The sequence below is a fragment of the Narcine bancroftii genome, chromosome 9, assembly GCF_036971445.1.
Source record: "Narcine bancroftii isolate sNarBan1 chromosome 9, sNarBan1.hap1, whole genome shotgun sequence".
Lineage (NCBI taxonomy): Eukaryota > Metazoa > Chordata > Chondrichthyes > Torpediniformes > Narcinidae > Narcine > Narcine bancroftii.
Window position 1 is genome coordinate 103,122,882 of NC_091477.1, and position 20,410 is coordinate 103,143,291.

The following is a 20,410-nucleotide window of genomic DNA, read 5'->3' on the forward strand; positions in this document are numbered from 1 at the left end:
CACCGAAACGCAAGGAATTGCCACTCTGGCTATAGCCCGGGAACGTCTGTCTGCTTACTATGCGGCTCCACAGAATGTGGTGCTTGCTTGACACCAGTTGCTAACTAGACGTCAGAAACCCGGGGAAAGTGATGCTGCCTATGCACTGGCCCTCGACTCGCTGGCAAACGAATGTGATGTCCGGGCAGTCAATGTGCAACAACACCGCAATGCCTTGAAGCTGGATGCTTTGTCAACGGCATTGACTCCAGATACATCAAACAGAGGCTGCTGGAGATGGACCCCTTAGCCTACAACCGGGCAGTCACTCTAGCCAAAACACTGAGAAGTGCCATGCGGTCCAGTGAAATGCTAAAAACCGAAAAGGAAACATTCAGGAGTGCTGGAACCCCAAAGGAAAGAAAAGGGCAAACCCCTGAAAAAAGCTACTTCTGTGATCAGAACTGGCACCCCAGCCAGAAGTGCCCGGCTCGATTTGCTACCTGCAGCTACATGGTGTTGCTGCCAAGAGCCAAGCCATTTATTTTGCTCCCAAAAAGTACTTCTTAAAAATGTCCATGTTTGTTGTTCACCATTCCTTGCTCTCCTGGCTACATTCTCAAACTTGGCAACCATTTTCCTGATTGGTGATTTCCTCATCCTGCATACTCTGCTTTCCCTTACATCCACATCCCCATTGAACATCCCTAAATATTTTAATAGAAGCATAGAAATGCTGGAGGAACTCAGCAGGTCTCGCAACGTTCATAGGAAGAAAAGATACTATCAATGTTTTGGGCTGGAATCCACAAATTGGAGGAATGCCATCAGGATGGCATTAACCAGCCCCATTAGCCCCCAGCTTCCATTAGCCAGCCTCCCCGCCCACATCTCCTTTCCTGTTGCTCTGCCTCTCTCTCCTTGTTTCCCTCTTTCTCCTTTATCCCAGCTCTGCATTCATAGAACCAAAACACCCCCCCCCACCCAATTATTCAAGTACTGTCTTTTTTTCTCCATAATTTTAAGGACCCAGGCCTGAAATGTCAGGAATATATCTTTACCTCCTATGGACACTAAGATTTTCTGAGTTCCTCCAACATTTCTGTGTTTTTACTGCATTTCACTGGCTCTTCACAAAGCCCTGGAACAGCTGGACAGCAAAGATGCATACACCAGGATGCTCTTTATTGACTGCAGTTCAGCATTTAACACCATTATCCCCTCAAAACTGATCAGCAAAATCCAAGACTTGGGACTCAACACCCACTGTGTAATTGGATCCTTGATTTCCTTACCTACAGACCACAATCAGTGAAGAACAAAAATTCACCTTCAAACTTTAATTCAAAATCCCCCTTTTATAACGATGCCCACTGGTTACTATGCAAATTTCTATAACAGTGCAAAACTAATAAATTCCCCAGCCTAAATATAACATATGCAATTAAAGTCTGTTATATTTCCAACCAGCCCACAGAAAAACTTAGACATAAGACTCTCAAAATTTCAATCTCAACTGAAGCCAAGATCATAAACAAAATTCAGTTTGTTTGGTAAACTAAAGCCAAAAGATCTTTGAGAGAGGGAGAGAGAGCACAAAATTCGAAGTTGTCTTCTTATGTTGCTTGCAGAGAGAGGAACCAAGGCTTGGTCCGGATCCTTCCGCCTGCCTTCGGAATGTTCCTCCCTTTTAAAATGCCCAACATTCCAAGCTGTCTTCCAGACAATGACTCATGTTATGGGCCTCCTTGCACTCCACAGCACACCCAGTGATGGTTTGTCTTCCAAGTCCAGAAATTTTTAGATAATTTTCTGCACGTGCCCAGTCCGTCTCCCACTCTCTCAGCAGTCCATCTTCACCTTGGCTCTTAAAGGCAAACTGTCACTTTCAAACAAAATCACACAACACATGTTCCATTACACAACACAGAACTCTATAACACTTGTGACTGGAGTCATTTCTCCAGAGGACAATTCCACATTTTTTTTTACATACTGGTACCAGTACCAAATATTAGGGCCATAGTCTTGTGGTGAGGTTGTGGGGGGGGGTTGGGGGGTTGGGGGGTGGGGGGGTGGCGGGAAGATATTTAAAGGAGATGTACAAGGCAAGTTTATTTTGTATGTAGAGAGTGGAAGATATCTGGAATACTAATGGGTGGAGGGGTTGGTGGTGTTTTCAAATATGGTTGTGATGTTTAACAAACACTTGAATTGATATGTGAACATGTAGGATATGGATCTTGTGCAGGCAGATGGGATTAATTAATTTCATTTAGTATAATGGTCAGCGCACGTATCGTGGGTCAAAGATCCTGCTCCTGTGCTGTACTGTTCTGTTTCTATTAACAAACATTATCAAATTCAAGTTATTGTCTTGTATACTATGCAGTTATAGAGATTATTTTGTGAGCAGGCCAGTAGACATTTCATGCATTTGTCAAGTAAGACAGAGTACAAACGTGTACAGTTACAGAGAGATCAGTTAGTATGGAGCAAAGGCAACATAACCATTTTGCAGTTCATTCAAGAGTCTGATATTGGCTGGAAAGAAATGAATCTGCTGATGCATGATCTCAAACTTGAGTCTGGATGGTAGGGGGTTGAAGAGAGAATGTCAGGGATGGAATAAGTCTTTTAATACGTGGGATGCCTTTCCAAAGTTTGCAGGAGTTGTCGATGGAATTGATGTGGGGTTGGGGAGCAGGGGTCGATGTGATGGCCTGAGGCACACTCCCAGCCTCTGCAGTTTCTGGTTGTTGTCCTAACTCCAACCACAAGTCCCTCTATTTTCTTCTGCACTCTGCTTTGTCATCATTTGAGATCCTGCCTGCAGTGGTGTCATCTGCAAATTTCTAGTTGGAGCTGTTTTTGGCTGTGCAGTTGGTGGGTGTACAGGGAGTGGAGGACTGAGTATGCAGCTTTGTGGTGCCCTTGTGTTGAGGATGATTCTCACTGGTTACAGCTTGTGAGGAATAAAAATCATGGATCCAATTGCAGAGAGGTGTGCTGAGATAAAGATTGGGGATCAGTTTTCTTGGTACCATTGTTTTGAAAGCTGATTGATAGTCAATTATATAGGTGTCCTTGCTGTCCTGGTGTACCAGGGTTGAGTGCAGGGCCAGTGAATGGCATCTGTTGTGGACCTGTTCATTATTTATGAATATCTATATATTTTTACTTGTTCCTCATTTCTGTGAAGAGCTAATAACCCAACAAAGAGATGTCATTATGGCAGTTTCATTAACTAAAGTCTCACAATTGTTTATAGTGCAAGCATTTGGGTAGTGGTTGAAATCTACTGCGTGTATGTTCTTTATGATGAGGTAGAATTGTATACCTTTTCATGGTCTATCCATCATTTCTCAAACAGAAAAAGACATAATTTTGTTAGTTTCTAGTTCAAGAAACATTGATATCTTCAGATCTCTATCTGTTTTTCATACAGTGCTTCCAGTAGATCACAAAATGTAGAAGAATAGATTAGAAAGTGTGCAATATAAATTCACAAATGTAATCTTCTGAAGGTTTAATTGCATCCAGTAAGATTAAGAGCACTCAAAATTTCTTCCATGAGTTTCTGATGTAATTCTAATCTAAGATCTTTCTAGGTGCTGTATCAATGAAAGTGTTATTTTTTTTTATTTGAGATGCACGACATCATACATGATAGAATAGGGTCATTATTAGTTGATTCATAAAATATCACATCCACTTTTCAAAGCTTTTATGGTAAGGTGAATCATAAATTGATGCTAAGATGTATGTTTTTAAGACAAATTTCACTTCACTTTTTCTTCAACTCTCACTTTCTAATCGTTGATCTTCTATTGAATTTCTGTTGTGTCTTAATAGCTATTTCTCTTGCCACTGATTCAGGAGTTCGAGTCTCACTCCACCGATGAGCATAGAATTCAGGGTGATTCTAGCGTGTAGTGCTGACAGGGGGATAATAAATCTAGTCTGTGTTTAAAGGTGGATGCAACTGATCACATTGAACTATTGTGAGGGGAGCCATCTGAATATTGTGGCTAATATTTATTCATCAAGCTACATCACCAACAAATAGCTGGGATTATCTCCAAATTGTCACTGTCCTTTGTGGGAGTTAGTTATACACAAAGCAGGTTTCTGTTTCACCATAGCAACTACTCTTCAAAAATACTTTTTGATCCTTTGGGGCAGCACAAGGCTATGAAAAATACAATGTAAGTATAAATCTTTGTTTTTTATTACATTATAATTTATTTAACCTTTTCTGTCATGCTCTATCCTTCTCTCATAACTGATTGATTTAGACACAATACACAGGAATAATATTGATATCGTTAAACAGAACTGAAAACCCAACACTTCGAGAAAAAGGAAAAGGTGACAAAATTGGAATAATTTATAATTTTGCATTTATAAATTTATTTGATGAAAATGAGATTATTTCATTTGCAGATCCTTCAAGTAAATATTGTCTGACGGAAACTTGCATTACGGTAGCTGCTAAAATCATTGAATCTCTGGACCGCTCAGTGGACCCTTGTTGTGATTTTTATCAATATGCCTGCGGTGGCTGGATAAAGAAAAACCCATTGCCAGATGGAAGGTCACGATGGAATACTTTTAATAACCTGTGGGACCAGAACCAGGCGGTGATGAAACACTTACTAGGTAAATAAAAAAAGAAATTGCTTAATATGTTTTATATCATGCAAACCTGAACAACTAGAAGGGCTATTTATTTGTGACATTCTAATGGAAGAGCATATGATTTTGGCATCCTTTTCTAGTATCATTTTTCCAATTAAAGCATCAGTGTTTATTTTTCTTTGTAGTAAAAGCAGAAGCTACTTTAGGTATTATTTTCTGCAATACTAAATGGAAAGCCATATGTGGTTATAAATCATTGTGACCGTGTTGACCAACTTTGTAATTTTTAGTGCAAATTTTATTATTATAGTACTGATTAGTTTACAGTATTGCTGTACTGATGGTTAAGCAAAAATAATTAGTAAAGAAAATTATTGTCCCCATAATTATGGATCTTATTGTTGTATACATTGGTACAATAAACTAATGCAGCTGAATGGGTATTGAGACAATAAATACAAAAATAATAATAAATATTCACATTTTTATTAAAGTGATTTGGCAATAGTGCACACAGTCTTTTGTGGTATTGGAGCAGTCCATGTTACTGTAACAAGGTGAGGTTCAAGAGCCTAATAGCTGTTGGAAGTAAACTGTTCTAGAACCTAGGCTTCTGTATCTCTTCCAGAAGGAAGCAGTGTGACCAGAGGGATGGGAGTCCTTTATGATGTTAGTTGCTTCTTAATCTTCTCAATAGATTGTCATCTTGTCATGGTGGAGAAACTTGTATGGTCCTGAGATCCTGAGAGAGGTGAGATCTGGAGCTATGCTCCTAGTATGGTCACCCTTGGCAGTAAGGTGAGGGTGAGGTTCCTGACAAAGAATAATCCAACCAAGTCCTCAACGGTGGAACAGGCAGACAAAGTTACTTTGAACTCAACGGCTGAGAAGGCGGATGAAAGCTGCAACAAATCCATCATCTCCAATTGTCATGGTTTCCATACCATTGGAATTAATTGATTGATTTGTGAAGTATTGTGTGCTTCTTGGAGTGCAACATCAAGAACACATTAAACAAATACAGACACAGGTGTCTTCACTCTGTGGAAAACAGAATGAAGTCATCATCCTTGACCTCGAGAGATAGCCATGACTGCTTCTTAAGGCAGTACCTCACAGAGATGCATTCAATGGGTGGAAAGTTGTACTCTGTGCTGGAACTTGCTATGTTTGTTACCTTTTGGAACCTTCTGTCTTCCTGGGCAGTCTAATTTCCAACCAGGCTATGACGCAACCAGTCAGTATACATTCTGCAGTGGACCTGTTTTAAAAAAAAAAAAAAATTGATAGACTGTTCAATGACATGCCAAATCTCCTCAGACTCATTAGAATGCAGAGGTGTTGGATTGTCTTCATGGTTGCCTCAATCTACTGGATGCAGAAAGATCTTCCACCTCTGTCCCACCAATGCAGATAGATGCATGATCCCTTGGTCTCTCCTTCTTAAAAGCAGTAAGTTGGTGTTTTGGTAACGCTGAGACTAAGATTATTTTTTTGGCACAGTCAATCCAGATTCTTGCTCTCCATCCTAAATTTTGATGCATAATTTCCAATAGTGTTGTCAGTGAATTTATAGATTGGATTGGAACAGAACTTGGCTACATGGTCATGAATGTACAGGGAGTAGAACAGGGGTCTACTACACAGCCATAGGTGCTCCTGTGTTGATGGGCAATGAATAACAGCTTGATATAAGTGCTCCTGTGGTCGATAACATCTTTACTTAGCTATCCCTTGTGAAGCAGAACCTTGAAGGTAGCCATTCTCATCCTTTTTTTGGCTTTGGATTCTGCTCAAGTTTATGCTTTCTCTGAAGCAGTCAAGTTTTATTCATTTCTTCGGTACTTCTCTTCGACCAAATACATAAAAATATTTTATGATTTCATTCCGTGACCCCCTTAAATGTGCTGTGCCCCCCTTAAGAGCAGTCATTGAGAAAGAGTTATACTTAACATGGGCTAAGTAATTCTAATTTTTTTGTAGTTCATTGTAATTGTAAAGAGGTTTGTGAAGGGGGAATAGTACCAGGATTACATGTACAAATTAAGGTACTTCATATGCAAAAAAAATTTAGAATTTAAATGGAATGACACCAACTATATTCTGGAAACTGCATTTGTCTATTTAAAAGGACATTCTTGTGTCTTAACAAGGTGAGTTATTATTGATTTGTTTCATTTAGTATTGGTCCTAACAAGAGTATTGTGGGTTATAGAGGAATCGCTGTATCGCAAAAGTCTATGGCATTGTAACAAGCAATCTTTGCCAACTTGGAGTGGCTGATAGTCTGCACTAAGAGAGATTATCCCAAAATTATTTTCAGCACAAAGCTTGATCTGTCTAAGTGTTAATTGTGCACATTTTTTGCCAGTTGATGTGCCAAGGATTTTCATCCTTTTGCAACTGCAGTTATGTATAAGTTGAATTTTTGACTTGCCTGCTGCAAATCCATTAAAGGGAAGAGGTGTTGCGATTCAAATGTTGCTTTGGACTAATTAAGTAATGAAAGCTATTGAGCAATTTTGGGAATAAAATGTGACCACTGGTTGTGTTGATCTGCAACTGTACAAGAACTAGCCTCAAATTTTCCTTTGTTCGAAGTCTCTACTGACGTTTGATGAGGAGGTTCCTCTGCTGTTGGGGTTGGGTGACGTTGATAACCTTCGAACAAGTACATGATGGAATTTTCTGGACAACGACTACAGTAATGATGAATTGATGATTCTTCCAATATGATTTGAGTTTTGAAGACTGTGGGAAACATTGCAAATAGCATTGAGTCCACTTACTGGAATGTTGCTGGAAAAAAGTACTGTGGATACTTAGTAAGATGCTGTCGTCCATCTTGTGAAAAACAAGACTCTTTCCTCACACGTGAATATACTGGCAGTCAAGTACAATGGTTCATGCAGAATGCTGTCAATACTTTGCAGTTGGAGCTGTTCATATGAAAACATGAGTAATACTTCTGAGACAACTTGTAGTGGTGATAAATCCACGGTCTCTTTCCTGTACATCCTCTCTTTCTTCCCCATTAGCCTCTCTTCCCACTCATTCTCCTCCCTCTTGTGTATTATTCCCCCAGGCATACGATTCTAGGAAGCAGCTGCATATCTGATGGATTAGTACAGGGTATTAACAGACAGATTTTGGTTGCCTGGCCTTTCATTTGCCATGCATCACACAGATTCATTACTGTTCATGATCAAGGACCTATACCCAAAAGATCCAATGGCATTATAATTACAATTCATAAATAGAATGTTTGTAAATTGAGCAATGACTGCCCTGTGGTGCATTTGTCAGAATTTCCACATTCAGAATTTCTTGTGTTATTGATGAATGCAAACTAAGAGCTATAAATCGGAAGTTGTGAGGTAGTGACTTCAGTGCTGCCTGTAATCACATGAGCATCATATCCGTCATGTAGAATGATTGAACCAGATACCACCATAAACAGTCAGGTCCGTAAAACATTTATCTACTTGAAATTGAACCAATAGGGAGTTTACAAAGTATCTCCATCAAATCATTCTAAGTCCTTCTTTCATTTATTAATAACCAGTATAACATTTCAAAGGGAATCCCAGTATCAAATGTGGGCTCTAAAATCAACCCATTGCAAATGTCTGAAATGGTTTGTGATTTAAAAAAAAAGTATAAGATTTCTGACTTTTTAACTAGCTTGGTGTTTTCCCAAAATAAATCAGAACAAAATTACAAGTTCATGCATAACTATTTAATTGGTATACTTCAGAGGATGGGATTTTCTCGGTGACCTGTACTTTAAAGGTAGCTTCTTGCACATCAAAGTCGGTAACTTAGAAAAACCTTTTCTTTAAGTTGCTTTTTCCCATTTAACTCATCTACTTGAGATGAAAAATCAAGGTTGGAATTCTGCATTATATTGACAGCAATGCTGAACGAAAATTTTAATTAGCTTGTGAATAGCAGGAAATTGACAGGGTGTCATTAAATGAGTTTTAGTCCAAGGAGAATAAAGGAGGAGCTTTTTAACTACATTTGTATTATGAATCAGAACCAATTATATTCTTCTTGTTCAGTCATTTAAGATGAATTAGATTTGACAGTAGGTCATGGTTGAAATTTGTTCAGTTTGGCCTATAGACTTTCATACCATGTATGTTATGGCCTGATCAAATTTTGTAGGAGTACCTTTTTGGGAGCAGAGGGTATTGGAGGGTTATTGGCGGAGAGCGGGAGGTTTGAGCTAGTGGAGTTGTTCTCGTGAACCGGTGCGGACTCGAAAGGTCAACCTGGCCTGTTTCCGCTCCGTAAATGGTTATATGGTTATTAGTAAGCCAGTAATGTATCCTGTAACTTGATTAGCATCGATGTTTTGTCTTGCTAATTAAGATCAGTATTTTCATTCAAGTAAACAGTTTTATTTTGTCCATGAAGAAGGCACAGAGATTAGTGCAACTAAGACTTGAATCTATAAGTGTAATTTGAGATGGTATTGCTTGTTATAAAATCTTATAGCATGGAACCGAGCCCTTTTGGCCCAACTTGCTCATGCCATCCAAACTCGTCCTACTCGCATGAGTCCCACCAGTCTGCGCTTGGCCCATATCCCTCTAAAACTATCCTATGCATCTATCTGTTCAATTTCTAGTTGTATAACTCAGACGTAGTTCAGTCACCAAAGTAAAAGATAAACCTATGAGTTCCTGACACCACTTAATGATACAATTAACATTTAAAAAAAAAAGTTTGTGTTAAGGTTCCGAGCATCTCTTTTCAATGATTAATGTACAATTAAGTTGAGAAGTCAGTTAAGCTTCTGTGCAACCTTTTTAATGAAAAACATAATCTTTATTTAGTATTGACATCACAAGAAAAACAATTGTAAATTAATAATATTATCCAGTGTTAAATTCCCCCTCTCATCTACACATGAGTTAGAATCTCATAACTTCAAGAGGAGCCAGAATGGCCTCTGTGGCATGCCTATCTTAATGTAATTAGTTCATTTAGTTCTTTCAATATAAATCTGCATCATTTCCCTTCTCTCACTGAAGTTCATTACTTGCCAAAGTCCACACATATTCTCAGTAGGATCCATTATTTTGTATTCCATGTTGCACAATATACAGGTCAGTTAACTTTACAAACCCACACTCATGGATGTTGCACTGGATGGCCATGATGCTTTGTTTTTTGAACTCACAGGAGGTGTTGCATTTTGACAGCAGTGTAAGTTGTCATTGAGAAAGTTGGGTTATGTGCTTTGATGTCAACACTTGCACAAATATTATGGAAATTGCACTTTTCAGCCTGAGTTCTGCCTGAAAATATCAAGACCAATATCAAGTAGAGACACAGCGCTGCTCTAATGAGTTTAACCTTCCAGTCCTAATACTGGCAGCTCCATTTTAAAATGCCAATGGTGTTTTAAAATTAAAATCCTTCAACCATGGATATTTGCCCATGATAGTGGTGCCGGTGTTCGGCAGCAGCCACAAGGGGTTACCGACTCTAGGCAGCGGTGGACCGGTTCAGGGCATCAGAAATGGGGAGAAAACACCCCTGCTGAGGAGAAGCAGAGGAGACAACCATGGAGGGAATGTGACCACGGCAGTGGGCCAGCAAGAGGCTTAGTGGCTGAGGGACCCACCCAGGCTGCGTGTGACTGGCAATCAAGGGATCCTCACAGAGATGCTGGAGACCTGTTCATGTGAACTGGGATTCAAGAAGGTGCTGAGGGCAAGAAGGGCTTCCATAGGAACTCGGGCACTGAAGACTTCCTGATCGTATTGAAGGTTTGTATCTGGAACTTAGGTTGCTGATGGATCGAACAGCAGTCTGTGTGGCTGCAATGGCTGTGGGTGTGCTGGAGGTGTATCTGTAACTCTGAAAGGTCTCTCTTTTGCTTTTCTTTCTCTCGTTAATGCCGACTCTGTCTGCCTTATGGCAGGCAGAAGGAAATTTTGTGTAATAATATTACATGTTCTGTACTATTACATAACAATAAAGGAATCTTGAAATTTTTACAAGTTCCTCCAGTTTCTCTTTCATAAATATTTTGGTAGAGAAAATTTTAGCTAGGCATGAGAGGTATTCTCGATAGTAATCAATCTGTCGCATTAACACCAACGCACAAATTGCTCCACCTCGAGTGTGCTCTGACTGTTAATGTGATAGATTGGTACCATAGTGTAATTAAAATTGTTCCTATTAGTGATCATTAACAAGTATGATGACAGATAACTGAAGAGTTTCTTCTGAAATTATTTAAGCTTGCTTTAAATAGCAACTGATGCTTAAAACTCACATTAGCACATGGAGCAGGGAAGTGGATGATCTTAAGCAGACCGACTTTGGAAGTAGTAGTGAAACAAATAGTTTCAAGAGACATTTGAGGGAATGGTGAAGTACTTCACAAGCTACTCCAATACAAGTTCAAAGGCTCACAGATGAAATTGGTATTGTGATGAACTGTATACGTGTTTGTGAAGGCAAAAATTAAATAGTAATGAGTCACAGAGTCAATGGGCGCTTTTACTCAGCCGCTGAGAAGCTGAAAACTTTTGATTTTCTGCTCCACTGGCAGTGTATAAATTCCATCCTGTAGGTTTTTTCCACCAGGACCTCTACACACTTTTACGGAGCGGCTGCAGTCTAAATTGACCACAGGCACTCCATTAAAAAAAAAAGCCTCTCTGATGTTCCCTCTCCAACAAACTCCGCAACACAGGAAGGTTGTGTAAAAGTGTCCCTGTGTCAAGGATCAGACCAGAGGTAAGTACGCTAATTTTTTTCCGAATAATTCAGCTGTTTCTGTGGTTTTTTTAAAAAAAAAAAATCACTAATGGTGCTTATCTACCATGAGCTGCTGGAAGCAATGATAGAGGTTACAAAGTTTAAAAGGCACTTCAAGAAATAATAGTCTGATGGAGGAACGTAGATCACAGGGTTAGGTATCATGATAGTCATGGATGAAATGGGCTGAAAGGGCTCTTTATACTGTACAAAAAAAATTCTGCTTCAAGCAAAATATACCTTGTAGTAATGTATTTATGATATTTACATTATTAATGAAAACAACAAAATTTGCAGCATATATTGAAAGAATTTGTTTCCTTTGATTCTGCATGCTCAAATTTGGGTTCTTTCAGTCTTCCAGTATGCTTTGATTGTGATGTATCAAAATGACCCTTTTTTTTTGTAAAAGCTGAAATCCTGGCTGTTCTCAGCATCTGAAAAGTAGCCCCTTTTCCAATGGAAAATTCCACCAGGAATTTACTGGGACAGGGTCCTATGGAAAAGGAACACTGTCCGAACATTGGTGTCAAATGACATTATTTCTTGCCGGGGATTAACTGCCTCGACCCCGACTCATATTCCCAGCATTGGCTGATGGCAGCATGCTGATTTTAAAAACCAGTGGAAAAGGGGCAGCAGTAACTCGCCTGTTTCCAGTTGAAGGTAGAACACTCTGATCCCTGGGGATGAGCGTGTTCAGTGGAAAAGCAATTAGTGTCCGAATTAAGGGTGGCCCAGTGGAAACGGCACAAAGGGCTTCCTATCCTGGGTCACTGTACAGCCAATTAACTGGGATGCCAACGGAGAAGGGGCTGATGTCTTGGTCATTAACTCAGAATCAGTGACGAGATCTACGTAAAATATAAAACATCATTTAAGTAAGTTCAAATTTTAACAAATAGTATTCCATTCAGATATTTAATTCCATTTTGTAAGTACCTGAGGGTTTTTAAATCATTCCACGTGTGTCTTCTGTTATGATTTCAAACTGGTCAATATTTGTCAGTTTAAGCCTATTGCAAGAACATAATTCTATGATTTGGCTGTTAGGAATAGGCTATGGAGCCACATGATTTATTTCTGTTCCTTGTGTTTTCTTGTACTCTTATTCCTTGGAATAATGGCGAGTGAGAGGAGCTCTGATAGGAGTAGACACGTATGATGTTTTTAGATGGGTAGGCTAAGAAAGCTGATAGTACAAGATGACAGGCAATGCAGATTTAATTTACTTGTGACACAGGAAGCTGTTCAAACTCAGTGGGTCCATGCTGACTCATGGTGGAATAATTTCCATTTTCCCCTTTCATTTTTCTGTACCCTTGCAACATATTCTTCTCACATGCCCATCCACTCTCCTTTCTTTTGCCACTTGCCTACACTGAGGAGTAATTTTAGTTGCCAGCAATTTATCAGTCCACCTTCAGAACACTGGAGCACCCAGAAGAAACCGACGTGGTCACAGGAAGAAAATGCAACTTCAGGAAACACAGCTACAGTACCTGTACCAAACATGGTGTCCTGAAGCTGAGCGACCAGTGTGCCACTACAGGCAAGAAATCCAAAAGGGATTTCCTTATGCAACACATGATGAGGATCAGGATGAAGGCAGAGGATGTAGCCTGGATCAATCCTTGAGAAGGACCTGGATGAGTAACTGTGAGAAATAAACAGTGTAATTTAGATAGTAGAGAAATAAGATTGACTATATAGAGCGAGTCAGCATGGATTTGATAGACTAAGTGGCTTTCGTCTTGGTTATCTCGCAAGCTCAAGGAAAAAGCAGCTCAGTTCACTGCTTGTGGTGGCTGCTGAGTTGCTGCATGCCTCTCCTCATTTTGTTTTCTCATGTGAGGGGCAGCACAGTTGGCATAGTGGTTAGCTCAACGCCTTTACACCGCCAGCGATCAGAACTGGACCGCTGTTCAAATCCCATGCTGTCAGTCAGGAGTTTGTATGTTCTCCTCTGTCTGTGTGGGTTTTCTCCAGAGGCTTCAGGGGCTCCTCGCACCATTCAAAACATAAGGGGTTACAGGTTAATAGGTGTAAATTGGGGGGTACGGACTTGTGGGCCAAAATGGCCTGTTTCCGTGCTGTACGTCTAAATTGATCTTATTGCACCTCTTACCCTGAAGGTGGGTTTTTTGTGTCTTACCATGACAACATTTTTAAAATTTACCATGGCATTTTTCTGCTCTTTATGGAAATAGGTTGTGGAACAACCAGGTCCTCTTATTTCCAGGCATCATGATGGTTTCTGCCTTTCAAAGTTGGTTCTTTTATGGCACAGTGTTGGACCAGAAATCGAACAGATCCTGAAAAAACCAGTTGCTCAATTTCTCTTTGTTGTTATTTAGGGTTGATATTAGTCCTAGGAAACCCATTCACTTGCACCTTTTATTGATGGTGGTTGTAAACCATTTAAACAATAATGGGGTAGTATCCATTTTTCTTCACAGAATTTGCACAGGGTTATTGTTACTGACATCCTATTTGGCAGGCATCAATCTTTTGCCTTCAATGGGTTGTACAACCATGTTGAACTTTGGTTGTCTTTTTCTGGTGGAGCTTATGTTGCTTCTTTGTAGGTCCCTTGTTTTAAGAGGTGGCATAATTTACCTTGAATGGGTTGCACATTAATTCTACTATAACTGTCTCTATTCTCTGCATTATTTGTGCACTCTAGTGGTTGTCTTGCTTCAATTTGCATATTGCAAGCACTATTAATAATCAGCTTTACTGATTTCTAGCTAGGTTATGTGGACCTGAGTTATTCAAGTTTTATTATCTCATTGTACACATGACCAGATGAAACAGCTTTTCCCCAGACCACAGTACACACACAATACACAACACATAATAATCACACATGTATATAAATATAATTTTTAAAAAAATTATTATTTTGGAATGAATTTGTTCAGTTACAGAATATTGTTCATTAATCTCACAGCCTGTGGGAAGAAGCTATTTTCCAGCCTGGCAGTCCTGAATTTGATGCTCTTGTACCTCCTTCATTAAGGTAGTAGGTCAAAGTTGCTGTGTGCTTATAATTGTCTCCTTTATTTCTTCATACAGGACCTGTATCACACTGTTTCCTGTTTGGTATTTATCCTTTGATCAAAAATGCTAAAATACAGATTATTTGCTCTCTGTCCCAGTGCTGTTTGTGAATAATGTTCTTTTCAAATGAATCACCATATTTACACTGGAACTTTTCAAAAACTACGGTGGTTGTGATGTTTTGCAAAGTTATGGGAGTGCCATATAAAGTGGGTACTGATCAGGATTTTAATCCATCTAAAAAAGTTGACTTAATATCTGTTCAATGTGTTTGGCACAGAGAGCAATTTCAGGAATATTACCAAAATTGCCAAACTATCTTCTAATTACATGCACATGATAATTCCATATTTGCATTTTTTTTCCAAAGTTTGTGGTTACTTTGTTAAAGAAATGTTTTCGAGAAACGTTAGAGCTTTCGACAGTAATATACATTCTATTAGATTTGTCATTTATCTTTTTGACAGAAAATTCCACTTTTAACTCGAGCAGTGAGGCAGAGCGGAAATCCCAAAACTATTATCTGTCCTGCTTGAATGAGCAAAGAATTGAAGAACTGGGAGCACAACCTTTGATTGACCTTATTAATAAGGTAAGGTTTGTTCAGAAGCATTATAAAGATTATTAAAGTAATGTTTAGCCTGTAAAATAATTTCTTTTCAATTTAAATTCAAAGAAAAAATTGAGAACTTTGATTCACTTTAATATTTAAAGATGGTAGAAGAAAGCAAACAGTAAGTGACAGATTCTAAGCATGAAGAGGGATCTATCTTCAATCATATTATGCTGTTCAATTTCAGGATTTTTATTACTTTCAAATTAAAGTGACATAAAAATCTGAAAGCTATCCGAGAGCTGCGTGCTGAGCACCAGCAAGAAGAACGTTGGGTTGATTTATTTTAGCAATTTAAACTGTTACTGATGGAAATGAGTCACTACGGGGGGGTGTTGTTTTCTTGCCTATGCACTCAGTAAATGTTCATGTAATGGGATTTCAGATGTCCTTTCTCATTAAGCTTTGTGTAGAGTTAAATTTGGTTGTTTGGGATTGACTCGGATCATGATTTTAAGTTTCGTAGAGCAGAATTATATTGGATGTTAGGCAGTTTTCTTGTAAATAGTTTTATTGAAGAGTTTTCAGGTTTATGCAATCCGTTAATATATGACAGTTTTCAAAGAACTGACCAATTTCTGTCTGAGATGGAAATACAATGATCAGCTGATGAGTTGAAGGTGTAGTTAATTGGGGAAAATGCACAACTATTTCCATTATGGCTGGAAACATTGGTATCATCTAATGTAAGAGTAAAGATGGTGGACAAATTCTTGCCTTGGGGATTTTTGACTTTTTTTTCCTTGTCCTGATGAATTATGTGGCTGTGAGGGAAGAAACACAACTGTATGTACAGGCTGGATGGACCATAAGATCTTGGCAAACCATAGGCATATTTATTTAAGACCAATGTATGAGTTTAGTATTCATTTATGGGGAAAAAGAAAAATTGAAAACGCAGTAAATAGAACCAGGAGAGGCTATTCTGCCCTTCAAGCTTGTTCTATCATTCAATATAATCATGGCTAATCATCTGTATTCAATGTACTAAGAACAATTTTTCATTCCTCTTGAATCTATTTAATCGTTTCTGGTAAAGAATTATGCATGGTCACCATGCTTTAAGGAAGAGATTTCTCCTGTTCTCAGTCTTAAATTGCTCATCCTCCTCCAAGAATCCTGGCCTGGACACTTCTGCCATCAGGAACATCCTTCTCATATTTCATCTGCTCTTGGAACATTGACTGTTTTTGAGATCCCTTCTTATTCTTTAAACTCAAGATTCAGGTTTTTTTTATTGTCACATAATAAAAGAGATATAATATTTCATGAAATTGCATTTTCCATCAGCAGAAATTGCCTGGCACCCCTTACAGACTGAAGACCATTCTAACTACAGGGCCAGTGCTTTTGATGGTTCTTTGAAACTAGAAGGATGAAAATATCTACAGACACTTGAAAAAATGAAATAGATGCTGTGCTACTTCAGGCTGTGGGAGAAGATTGGAGGCCAGTAGCATATGCATCAAGGATGATGACAACATCTATATTGATAAATTATCATGGGATTAGGAGATGGGAGGTTTGAAGCTCCCAGTCTTCAAGAAATATTTTTGGGCAACCCAAATGAGGTTTGAAACATCCCTCATTGATGGAGGAGACATGCCTTCTTGAGCAAAAATAGAGCTGCATAAGGTTGGAGAGAGGATAGCAGAAGATTTTGAATATGAATGGAATTCAAAATTAATTTCTGCTGTAAAAGAAGCCCCTTTATTAAAATATATAACTAATATTTGGAATGAAATATATTATCAAATCGGGACTAAAGGGGGCCTATCTCCTAAAATGCTTTTAGCTTAAAATAGGTTTATTCCTTTTACAATGGACAATAAAAATCATGGACACAGTCCAAAAAAGGATCAGGTGTATCAAGGATTGTTATGAGCAGGTGCAATTAATATCATTTGTTCAATTAAAACTCAAATATGTTGTAACTAATAATACTATCTCTATTTTCAATTAAGATCTTATTTAAGGAACAAATTGGGCTCAATGAAGACCTCACTGCAGTTCAGTGAAGTAGAGACTCTGGTTCAAAAGGGGACTACAAAGAAATTTATTTCAAATATGTATTTTCTACATCCAAATGGTACCCCAAAACAGGGGTTACATAAATCTAGATAAAGGTGGGAAACCGATTTGGGTTTGTGGTGATATACCATTAGTCTACTGTGTATCTGTAGAAGAACACTGGAGGACAAGGCAACACCTGGCCGGCTGTCAATCAGCTAACCTGAATGGACCAAGCCCCACCTGGTTGGCTGTCAATCATCCTCTGGGATATAAGCTAGATCCAGCCCCTCGAGGTCAGTCTCAGAGCCAACTCTGTGGAAGTTTATGTAGAATAAAGCCTATTGACAGACTTTGTTTTGTGTCTACTTTCTGCTCGATAGCGCATCATAGGGTTTACTGATGAAAAAGCTGGTCTGACTTATGTTAGGACAGTAAGGTATAGATTGGCACAATACAATTTTTACTGTACCAACTATATCTTGGACTGCAAAAGTTACACAATTTAAAATCAGAAATATCAGATCAATGTTTTGGATGTGGCGAAGAAACGGGAACTTTTTTGAATTCAACCTGGTCATGTTCCAAGGTGAGGCCTTTCTGGGTAGATTTGGGAAACCTAGAACAATGCACTAAGAGTTGATTTATACAGATACAGGAATTATTTATAAAGAGAAATATAGCAGATATAAGACCTAAAATGAGGCTGTCAAAACACCATTTAGAATTTGTAAAGATTGGTGATGGCCAGGAAGTTGTAGTAGTTACCGGGAAATCAGATTCCCATCTAGATATGACTTGTTGGAAAGTAGAAATGTATGCTTATATTCCCCTGGAGAAAATTACTTATAATCTTAGAAAAAAATACGATGTTTTTCTAAAAATTTGAGTCCACATCTTCAACGTGTAGGTGTAAATTCTTAACAGTGCCCCAACTCCCTCCCTCAGTATCTGGGAATCACCTGGGATTCTAGGTAAGTCAGGATATTTGTCCCTTGGCAGGAGGTTGATGAATCCAATGAAACCTTTTTTTTTTGTCTCTTAATTTTCTCTCTTCAATTCTATTGACTATTTCTCTCATTTTTCCCTTGGGTGGATGGGAGGTGGGAGGATTATGGCTTGTTCTTGTTTTTTCTTACTCAAAATCAACATAAGTGCTTCTTTTACATAATTGATGAATTTCATGTTGATTTGAAAATATAAAAAAAAACGATGGCAACATCTGAATGTTGATGTGCACAAATCAAGAGAGTCTAGGTCTGGTCTATGGATTCAAGAAATTCCAGTCATGGCAACATTCATGGCAGAGACAGACCACAAGCCATTAATAGTGATAATCAAGAAAAATCTCAGTGAAACGTTGCCACAAATTCAAAGACTGATGAAGCCACAACATTATGACTTTGAATTGGTGTACACACCAGGGAAACGTTTGTTAGCTGATACGTTATCCAGGGTAACGACGCAAAGTGAAACACACATTGAGAATTCCACAGAGACAGATGCGAATCTCCACGTGAACCTGATCATTGAATCTCTTCCTGTATGTGACATGAAATCCAAGCAGATTGCAGCTGAAACAGAAAAGGACATAGTTCTACAGAAGGTCATCAAGAATCTGAATGAAGGATGGCCTAGAGGTGAATGTCTGCCATTCTAAAACATCAGAGCTGAGCCAAGTGTTGTCAATGGGGTTCTACTCAGTCAGCTCAGAATTGTCATTTCTCAATCACTGTGATAAGAGATGCTGAAAAGGGTGTATAAGGGGCTTGTTGGAATGGAAAAATGCAAGAGGAGTGCCAGAACTGCTGTTTATTGGCCAGGGATAATCACTGACATTTGACAGGATAGTTTCAAGCTGTGAAAACTGGTTGAAGCATCACACAAAGGAACCCATAATAATATTGACCTACCAGCAGAACTATTGCAGAAAGTTGGGACTGATCTGTTCTACATGAATGGAAAGAATTGCTTGCTGGTTAATGACTATTGAACCATCTGAAGATTGCACTGATTCCTAATATGTCTGCTGCTTGTGATCAAATATATGAAATTGATCTTTGCAAAATGTGGAATTCCTCCAATTGTCTACAGTGATAATGGGCCACTATAGAGCAGTGGTTCTCAACCTTTTTTGCCCGAGGCCCCACTTAAGTTTTTCAAAAAAACATGCCTCAATATTAATGGTTTATATGTTCAAAAAAAAGTTTTAATTAAATAATTTACTGCAAGTGTATTTCAATGTAATTAAGGTTGGGAGTATGCTGGAACACATTTCATATTCAACTACTACTACATCAATCATCTCAAACACACATTCAACAATTGTCGTCACTTCAGTGGGAACCTTGCCCCTGACGCTGGCTAGTTTTTTTTTAATTCGAGGGACTAATTTTGTTAGTTTCAACCTTAAATCTCCACATTTTGTAATTTCTGGTTGGTTTCTGTAGCAAGTCACTAACAGCACTAAAGACAGTTTGACTCAATAAGACGATGGAAATTGAATCATTAGTTCCCTTGCTAAAGTAGTCAAGTTTTGGTATTTCAATCTCGTTAGACAGCCAGATCATGATTCCTTTCACTTTGAACAGAGTTTTCACAGATTCATGTGGCTACTCCGATAACACCTCTTGGTATTGTACTGGAACTTCAAATAAGTCCACCAGCAATGGCTGAGTTAACCAAGAGGGAAAATCCATTGCCTTTAAATCACAAAATCTATCATTGAAGTCGGTAACCAACATTTTCAAATGGTCAACAATGATGTTTTTAGCAGCATTAGTTACCTCAGTTATTCAGCCAATAGAATTGACTGAAATTTCTTGCAGAAATATTCCTTTGGCATAATTCTAGAACTGTCATGAATCCAGATATCTTTGTTTTTGCATCAGTGAGTATCATCTTTGCTACTTGGAGTTGCTTGTTCAATGTTCTTAGTTTCTCAAAAATGTCCTTCAAAAACTCACTGAGGGGATCAAACATAAACCTTTTGAAGAAGTTTCCCTTTGACAACCACCTTACTTCAGTTTACCAGGTGCATTTTTTTTAGTGCACATAACAGGCTGTATGTTGACCAGCAGTTGTATACATCCAGAGTTGGAAGTCTGTGGGATTCTCAAGGACTTCTCACACTTTTCAAGCCCAGGCTGTTTATGTAAGGTGCAGGCTTTCATGTTTGATAGCTGTGAGCATTAGTCAGTTAGTCTTTTTTTTGTCAGGCCTAAATGCCCTAACTTACTACAAAACCAAATCCGGTGAAGAAGCAGATGGCAAAGCTTTGCTCCCAGAGGAACTCAATGTCTTTTATGCCTGATTTGATGA

The 20,410-nt window shown here is 38.7% G+C and overlaps 1 protein-coding gene across 5 annotated transcripts in view; it reads left to right on the forward strand.

Moving 5' to 3' along the window:
- LOC138742545 (endothelin-converting enzyme 2-like) overlaps nucleotides 1-20,410 on the forward strand; it is a 215,691-nt gene that overhangs the window by 149,065 nt on the left and 46,216 nt on the right. For all 5 annotated transcript variants that reach the window (XM_069897093.1, XM_069897092.1, XM_069897091.1 and 2 more), the window contains 2 exons: nucleotides 4,426-4,641; nucleotides 14,934-15,058. In XM_069897093.1, coding sequence (XP_069753194.1) covers nucleotides 4,426-4,641; nucleotides 14,934-15,058 — 341 coding nt within the window. The remainder of the gene's footprint in view (nucleotides 1-4,425; nucleotides 4,642-14,933; nucleotides 15,059-20,410) is intronic.